This window comes from Fulmarus glacialis, unplaced genomic scaffold (genome assembly GCF_000690835.1).
Source record: "Fulmarus glacialis isolate BGI_N327 unplaced genomic scaffold, ASM69083v1 scaffold12004, whole genome shotgun sequence".
Lineage (NCBI taxonomy): Eukaryota > Metazoa > Chordata > Aves > Procellariiformes > Procellariidae > Fulmarus > Fulmarus glacialis.
Genome location: NW_009207451.1, coordinates 1,836 through 11,363, shown reverse-complemented (window position 1 = coordinate 11,363; position 9,528 = coordinate 1,836). Strand labels below are relative to the sequence as shown.

The window sequence follows — 9,528 nt, the reverse complement described above, 5'->3', positions numbered from 1 at the left end:
TAGAGGAAATGTAAACTAAATGAGTAAAACGGACAGAAAATTTTTTTAGAAAGTCTGAATTACAAATCCTTAAGTCATGCAAAAATCACTGATCCCTGAAAATATTCAGATTATGAAATAAAGACACACCATTCCTGTAGGACACATGTAATGATTAAGAGTAGATTTGCAGGACACTACCTTTTGTAGCATTCCTTCCATTGCACTTAAATGGCTTTTTAAATGATCACGAATATGATCATGATTATCAGCATACAGTCATGAATATCAGCACTTAAAGTGGGACCTTTAATTAGAGGGAAATATTTTTTTAACTCTACTGCAATGTAAAGCTTGAAAGATAAGCCATCCTTTGGGATACAGGATTGACCACCTGTGTTACTCGTTTTTCATTAGTTCTTTATTTCCTCTCCCGCTGTTCTCATTTCTGAACTCACTTCTTTCATTTGCTTTCTTGCAGAGTTCACTTTTTCTAACAACAGGAATATGTGTTCTGCAAACTCCCGGACAGCTCCGCAGCCACCATTGCTTTTACAAATATAACCAGCAGCCTTCTGAGCAACTGTACAAGCATCAGCAGGCACACCACTCATGCCAGCTTTCTTCAGGCATTCGACATCAGACTCTTCATTTCCTATTGAGAAAGATGACAGACAAGGCAAAATATCACAGAGGGGAAAAACTGAGCAAACTCAGTATTTTTTTTGTGTACATAGTAATCTATTTTTTAAAATTTGTATTCTTGCCATAATTTTCATCTCAGCAGCTCAAGAGCACTTTGCGCATGCACGGAAAAATCTTAGTGATACATGTAAACGCTGATCACACTTTACACAATTTTCAGGCAAGAGAACGGTACTTTGAAGAGTAGTAAAATTATTTCAGCAACTGAATAAGCATTTGCATATACACTTAAGCTGTCACTGAAATAGTTTTGTACAGAATCATATGGCTTTCAGTTTTAATTCTGTCCATTTCTTGTTTCCATTTCAGAATATAATCTGTACAATATCCATCTGAAATAAACTAGAATCAGTTCAAAATTGTGAGCTGTAACTGTATGCTTGTGTAATATCAAAAGCTTTCCTAAATCTCATTATAAAAACAGCTAAGACTTCCCTTACCAAATTAGACACCGATTCATCAATGCCTTTAATACTTAGATTGTACCCCAACAAGCCTTAAAATATGTACCTGCTTTTGGTGTGTGCTGTAATTTGTACATCAATCCCATTAAGTTTAGTGTATTAACAAAGCGCAAAGTGTTTTGAAGCTGAGCAGCACTATGAAGTTTGTATTTGTGTATGCTATATGAAATTTTACTACAAAAAAAAAAGGAACCGACCTAAGTAAGCGACTTCTTTCCAGCTCAAACCCATGTCTTTTTGCCAGTCCTCCAGGACTTGTAATTTATTTGTTGCGCTAACTTCTGCTACACATCCCAGCTGCATGGCTGACAGTGTTTTTGAACAATCTCTTTCAGAGATGAATCGAACCTATTAAAATAAAGTGAAGTTAGACTAAATTCTACATACAAAGAAAACAAACATGTAAGTTGATTTATTAAGAAAACAGTAGAAGTTTTGCTCATAGAAGCTCCCAGATATCAGAAAAGCATTGAATAACTGGTTTCTTCAATCAAAACTCGGACCAGAAGTGATTAGTGTCCAAAACCACATGACAGTCTTGAAGTTGCTTTGGGAAAGTGAAACACCATTCTGTAGGCTTCCCTGGGGTTCCAAAAAAGAAATTTACATTTGTCTTTTTAAATGCAACATGTACCAAATAAAATACCGGATATCACAGTACAGTGGCATGCAAACTATCTAGTGCAATATCATCTAATTAAGCCACAGTAGGGAATAAGAGAATTTCCAAGGAAGATGTCTGTAATATTTGTAGAAGTAGAATATTATGAAGTATTTTCCATGACTCCTCTACCTAGTAACATCGTTTTATTTACAGTAGGACTTCACAGCATCAACAAAACACTAAACAGACTGAAGGAGCACAGCACGTTAACCTCCAAAAGTCCATTCCAAGTTTGAAATTTCAGAAACAATGTACAAGTTAGGCTAAAACCAGAAGATTATTGCAGCAGGATTTTTTAAAATCTCGGACACAAGCCCTTCAAGTTTCCTGTCCAAGCTGTGGACAAGCTTATCTTCCCTAATTGCTTTTAAATACTAACAAATACTTGGCACTGATTTTAAGTACAGAATGAACAGCAGTGGTGAACAAAGCAAGAGTATATCAGCATACTAGAACTACATAAAGTGCAGCACAAAGAACAGGAGGTTTTTAATGACAGATTCCAAGTCACAGCAAGTATGGAAATAGGCTCCCACAGGCAACAAAACAATGATTACAAGGTTCCTTCCCCTTTTGCCTCACAGAAAATGAAGCTGAGGGAGTTTTGAAAACCCATCTACTCCATTTCACTGCCTCAAGGCAGCAACAGCTGCATCCAAGCATGTCATGAATGTCTCATGTAATCTGTTATTAAAAAAAAAATCCTACAATAGAGACTCCAAAAATGTATCTCGAGAAGTCTACTTGGGTTATAGCTACCTTTGTCTTATCCATGCCTATCTCTATCTGCAACAGGACTGAGTTAAGGCTCTTTGAAGGCAGCCTAAAGCTGTACTTGGTTCTTACCCCAAAAAATTCTTCTAGCTATATCAAAGGAGGCTAGTTTCACATAAATGCAAGCAAATATTCAGATCAGCAGAATTTAGTAGCAGTAATAACAATCAATAATAACAATAATAGTATCCATGTTACCATCTGTGTTGTTTCAGTTTTTCACTTAAACTGAATTCTTACACCTTCAAAGCACATAAGTTACAGTTAAAACAAATACGCAGACAAAAGTGTTTGGGGGGTTGATTTCCCCTCTTTGCAACAATCATGGGTGATCTAGGATGAACCAAGTTATTTGCCTGGGTACTTCTTCCTCTTCTATAGCCAAGAGGTAACAACATATCCCTGCTTGGTACAGCTGACTTTTAATTAATGAGTGTCTAGACTACACAGAACACAATGATTGGTGCTAGCGAAACACCACGAAAGCTTCTTCCCACATTTTTCCAGGACAAAAAGAGAAAGATGCTATAGCTACTATGAATGAGTTTGAGAACTTTCTCAAAACACTTATTTTCCTCTAAGAGATCCGAGAACAACATTTGTACCAATCCTGAACCAATGTATTATGCTGCTTGATCATAAGTACTCTGAAGAAACTCCAACTTATATGCTGCAGGGTTTTAGAATCCTTTAATGTTCAGGTTACATCAGAAATAAAGCCTCACACTTCAGAACAACACTTACCTGGATTCCTCTTTTCTTTAAGAGATCGATACCAACAATATCTCTATAATCGTAGGAGACCATTTCCTTCTGGTCTTCTGTCACATAAATGCGACCATTTGTCAGGCATCCATCAATACTGCAAACCAATAGCTTCACCTCTTTTAATGGCTCTTTGCCAAAATATCCAAAGCTAGACAAAGAAGTTATCTTTTAGGATGGAAGTTTTTGCACACTCCAAAACCAAATATTTCAAATACAACTGTGATCTTCAGACAGAAGAATCAGCTTTCAAATTCTTTTTTTCTAATGTCTTTTCTCATCATCTTCACTTTCCAACTATATTCTCCCTCTTCAAAGGAAAAAAACCAGAATAATCCAAGAGACAGCTCAGTTATGATCTCCATTTAAAAATTAGGATGAGATTTATTTTCTTAGCATAAGAGGTTATGTTCTGTAGCATTTATTTGGGGCAAAACCAAGATGGAGTAAAGGATGAAAAAGGCACAGAAAACATATTCCATTTCCACCCATTATTTCCTTAGAGAGATGCAGAGTAGCTGCAAAGAAAAGGCAGCTGGCAAAATGTAATCAGCTCATGCTTTCTACATGAACACTCTCAGTCATGTGCATCAGTAAATGTGGTCCAGACCATAGAAGCTTAGGACAACTCAGCTGGAAAAGCCAGAGATGATGCTAACACATTGCTATGGTATAGCGGGGCTTACACTTTTCCACAAGCTGAACTTTTGAAGGAAAAAAAAAAAACCAAAACCCACCACAACAACATATAGCAAAGGTAATTCAGATGATTTCAACAGAGATAGGAAAAAATGATGGGTGGAAATAAAGTCCAATTATCTTTGATCTTGATTACTTACATTACATATGTTATGAATTCACATGACCATATTTTGAAACAATGAATGATATCAAAGAAATAAAGGGATAAAAAGTGCTTTTACCTCAATACTCTCTGCTCTGCAATAGGCCAATCAATGTCTATATCAATATCCACACTGTGCTCTGCACGCATTTCATAGTAGGCCATTTTACCACCCTAAATAAAATAGAACCCATTAAAATTTTCTGCTTGGGTTTATAGAAATACAAAACCATACAATTTAGTACCATGTAATAAAAGCTAAGTATCTGGTTACACAGTGGTCACAGTAGCTTAAATATAAGTGAACCATCAATAATGATATTTGGCCAGTGACACAGAACCAAGCATGTGAAACAACTTTCTAGAGGCAATGGTTAATAAGCATTTTCGTTTTACAACTAAAGAAAGTGTGCAAGAAAGATGTTATGCATTATGGTCACTACATCATGCTGATTTCACTAGGTCTTTTAATACAGTAAAATAGTAATACCTTTAGCATTTACTCAGTAAGAGTATGCTTATTTTTTGTTTGCTATCTACACAAAGACTTAATTTCAATTGGAAAAATATCTGCCACACCCCAATGTAATTAAAAAAACTAAAAGCCCTGATCCTCAGAGGGCCCAACCTTCATAAAATGTAGAATTCAGCACAATTGTACTATCCAGATCAATGCCTGCAAGTCCACACAGCACTAGCTGGCACTGCATGGGTCTTTGCAAACTATAGAGACCTAAAGCTAGTATCTCTGCATTAGTGAGGTATCTGGAAAAGAGAGAAATAAGAACCTGGTATTCTTGACATAGCTAGTAAGGTATTCCCATTACAAATACGGAAATATCTACATTGGTCTTTTTTTCAGTTCTGCTTACAAATGTTGGAAATGATCTGTAAGACGGAGAACTTGTCTTACATGAGAAAACTAGGAAACTATACTTGTAGACAAACAAAGTGAAAGCTGAAGTAAATACATTTGTTCTGCATTAATACACTGGGATGTAAACATCAGGAAAGGGAAAAAGACTGTTTAAGTTACAGTACAAAATTGGCGTAAGACTAAACTGGCCAAGAATACAAGTTTAGAGATTATATGAGAAGCCTATGACTCTGCACGAAGGTCAGTTTCACACCCTTAGTAACACTAAAATGAATTGTAAGGTACACACTTACAACCTGGCGAACTGATGTGAAACTGAGTATTGTATTGTTTTAGGCTTATAGCTATATACTGCTCAATATTATTTGTATAAATTTGTTTGTTGTGCAGGATGCTGTAACTGGAACTGCCCTAGCTACAGCTAGCCCTGGCAAGTTACACATAATAAACAAACTGTTCTAAGGTCACAAACAAACTGTTCTAAGGTCAAAGTGCTGTTACTTCATACTGACTGCATTAGGAATAGAAATACATTATTGAATTCAGAACCCTCTATAACAAGAGTAAAAGATGTATTATTCTAAAGAGCATGAAAAACATAAGCACTAACCTGCAAGTAGCCTTTCTCAATCAAATGTCTCTTGGCAAAATAAAATGAGCCATTTTCATACAGCTCCCCAGGCCAATCTTGCCTCCGGTACCGTTTTGCTGGATTCAGGTTTTGGGGCTCTGTCATTTTGTTTTCTGTTAACAGAGAAAAATGAAAAAATAAGTTTTCCAGAATCTCTGTTCAGAGCCACTTAACTTTCTTTAAATAGCTTTCTGTTGAAAAATTAAGGACACAATTCAGTCACCAACTTTTTTCATTATTGCCTCTCATTGGTTAGTTTTATAAAGAATCACTGAATTGCTTGCTCTTTCTTGGAACTGTGGATACCAAACTGGAGGACTGCATTTCTAGCAGCAGAGAAGGAGATTTTTCATCCCAACTTACAAAACCCCCAAAAAAACTGAGAGGTTGTCAGCTCCAGAACTGGTTACTAAAAGGAGTAGGGGAGACATGCTTCTAGACTGTCCTTGCCAATGTGAAAGAAATACTATACTCTTTCTGTACTCTATCTCCTAGTACAAGATAGGAAGGGGTTTAAGTCGTGGTGAGGGTAAACACAAAAAACCCATTCAGCTACCTACACCTAAAACCAGGAATGCACTGAATGAACTCCAAGAGCCGAGAGGACCAATCTGAAATCTGGAAGGTGAAAAAAGAGCATATGAAAATTTTTGCCTGTGAAAACATTTTGGCACCTCCCCAAAACACTTCCTATTTAAGGATACACATTATATTAACTTTTCATAAGTGGTTTAATCAGTGTCCACAAATAAACAAACAAGTGTCTTTGAACACGCATGATTCCATAAGATCCCATATTGTTATCAATGCCAGTAGCGCATGAACCAGGGACCAGAGACTTCTGTCCTTATGCCACCCAAACTCACACGCACAAAGCAGCTAAAATTCACCAGGTCTCATGATCTAGTAACCAAGAAAAAGTTAGAGGGCATTCTCAAACACCCAAAACATCCTGAGGCTTTAGTATATATACACACCTTGTATTTCATAAATACACTAGAGCTTTGCGCTCAATGAAGTAAACATTTCCAGTGACAGAGACACGCACCTTTCTCTTTTAGGGTGCATCAATATTAAACCTTAATGCAGAAGGAACAACAGAAATATACAGGAAAAGATATAAAATTCTTTTAACATAATCAGTACTTTAAAGCCATCTGCAAAAAAAAAAAAAGAAAAAAGAGTACAATACTCTTGCATTGTATATGTATAACGCTTGTATATGTATATTGTAATGTATAATACTCCTGTGAATCACTGTCACCTGAAACACCACACTCATTTGCTTTTACCCTTAAGCTGCTAATGTTTGCACACCTTGTGCACACCTTTGTGTTCCTTGTTCTCACCGCATATACTCGTTGCAACTGAACAATTCTTTATCTCTCACCACATTAAAAGACTTTAGATGTCATTTTATACTAAAGAATTATTTGCTCTTTTAGGTAGGCCTTGAGGCTTTTTCATTTTAATAATCTACCTATAGAGACTAGGTGGCACACAATCACTTCAGAAAACCACTCGGTACATCCAAATGAGATTTAGTCTTTCACAGATGTCCATTCTAGCATCTCAAGATGTGAAGTGGACTTTCACTTGGTTGCCTGAAGTGCAATCCACAGAACCCTAAACTGCCATCCACTATTTCGATACTCCTCTTATACTTTACGAACGAACTGTGTCATGCTATTTCTCCTCTTATGAGGAACAATGAGAATGTCCAAGTTATCTGTTTATTCTAAACAAAGGCCTAACTTTTATTCCAACTTACCTCTAATATCAAGCTTCACTTATTTCGCATGCTCGTTTACAGCATGCTTTGTAAACTCATACAAAATGCTTCAGATGAATTTTTTTTTAATCTTAATAGAATAACTGTAATGTCTGAGTACACATTTTTTAAAAATAAAAATAACAATGTGGCAGTATCTGCACTAACCATTTTGAGAAAAAGAAGCAAACATTTCTGCTTTAATCACAGAAACAAAAGCAACATAGATAATGTGTGCAATAGTTCTTTGTACAAGGACAAAAGGTACTTCTACAGCTACAACAAGGTACAATCTTTATTTGTAAGTAAAGAGTTCAGTCTTTAGTCATCTTGGCAACTGTAGCCAAGAGGCATATTTTCTCAGGGAAAAAATAGTCATATTCTTCTACACGAGCTAATTAACATGAGTTCAGCCCTCATGACTCAAAGGTAGTTTGCAATTTGACATAAGTCAGCAGCCAAATTAGCAGGCTGAAACAAACCCTAAGTCTCCAGGCTAAGAGGTTGCCATCCCATCTTCACTAAGACTTTACCTCAAAACCTCACATTATTTGTCATTTGTTAGCTACTGCATAGTAAGAACAAACACTTTCCTAGCTCAGACAGGACCTCAGTGTCATGTCTACATTCACAAGAATACCCGCCAAGCAGAAGTTAAATGTAAAGTTTTTGGGAGCTATATTTTGAGCCTAGACAAGTTAATAACATTTTAATTTTCAATACCTTATCACTTCTACAAAACAGTTACAGAAAGGCTGAGCAATGATCAGTAATATCAAAACAGCACTACTTAAAAGGAATTTCTAAGCCTATCTCACACCTCTCCAAGAACTCAGCCCCTGCCTCTGATACCACTTGCTAATGTAAATATCATGGGCATGAAAATAAACCATTTGAAAAAAAAATTAATGAAGTGAAACTGTAACCAGAAACAGCTAAATATTACCTCCTTTTTTTACCTCGCTCCATCTAAATTGATGCCGTCTCACAACAGAGAAGACAGAATCAAACCCCTCCTTCTGGATCAGATCTGTCACTTTTATGAGATCACTGGGATGTAAACAGGGAGATGTTGCTTGTATATTTCCTACAATATCAACCTCTAAAGAAAAACAAACAAACATTTATGAAATAATGAATATTTTTAATATACACAACTGCAAAGTGTGGCATGAGTGGATGCCACAAAAAAAGGAGAGTTTTTATAGCTTTTATTTACTAAAGGCATTACTTATTTTTCTAAATAATAAGTGGCTTTACTTATTTTTCTAAATAATAAGTGCATCATCTCTCTGGGGCTACAACATAAAAGCTCAGCATATTTCATTACTGATTTACCATGGTGATGATTAAGAAACTCTCTGATAGCTTCTAGAGAAGTTGAGGAGTCTTGAGATACTTCGGGGCTTCTGCGATGAACTTGAGCGCCAAACTGCTTTGCAACCTTCTCAATTTCATCATGGTCTGTAGAAACCCATACACTGTTGGCAGACAGTGACAGAAATGAATATAAAGAATAATTCCCAGCATTGTTGACTTGCCTGCCATAATCTAACCCGAACGCCCTCGTTTATATATGTATCACACCTTGCAACGAAAGGAACTAGTTCTTACATTCGCGTTAGTAAAACTATCCCTGTCAGTCCAACAAGCAACTTTTAACAACAGGGACAAAACACACACATTCACTAGATTTTACAATCTCAAGCCTGGGTTGCACTTCAATTTAATACTGTAGAGTGCTTGATCTACCATGTATGTAGGGAGCTCAAGCAACATAAAATTCAGAAGCATTACCAGAAAAATCCAGTGTCAGCACACCACAATTTGTTAGGCATGCTAACAGATCAACGAATTGTGAATGGGTTCAATGAGACATTCAAAATCATTTAAGAGTTCAGAAACAAGGCTGACAACAAGTAAGACTGCCACACACTTAGAAGATTAGCTTATTCTGGAAGTGTTTTAAAATGTGTTAATTAGGTTCCATACAATCCCAGAGAAAGAGCTGTTCAAGTTACAATCACATATGTCTTGGCACAGAAAACCTTCAA

General features: G+C 36.3%; 1 protein-coding gene across 1 annotated transcript; it reads right to left on the bottom strand.

The window, feature by feature from the left end:
- Positions 1 to 392: 392 nt before the first annotated feature.
- CMAS (cytidine monophosphate N-acetylneuraminic acid synthetase) lies at positions 393 to 9,025 on the bottom strand (the record flags this gene model as incomplete). The annotated part of the gene is made up of 7 exons (XM_009576116.1): positions 393 to 634; positions 1,346 to 1,496; positions 3,331 to 3,502; positions 4,275 to 4,369; positions 5,683 to 5,816; positions 8,421 to 8,576; positions 8,813 to 9,025. Coding segments are annotated over 7 exons (1,163 nt in total), but the record flags the coding sequence as incomplete, so codon positions are not given.
- Between the last annotated feature and the right edge of the window lie 503 nt (positions 9,026 to 9,528).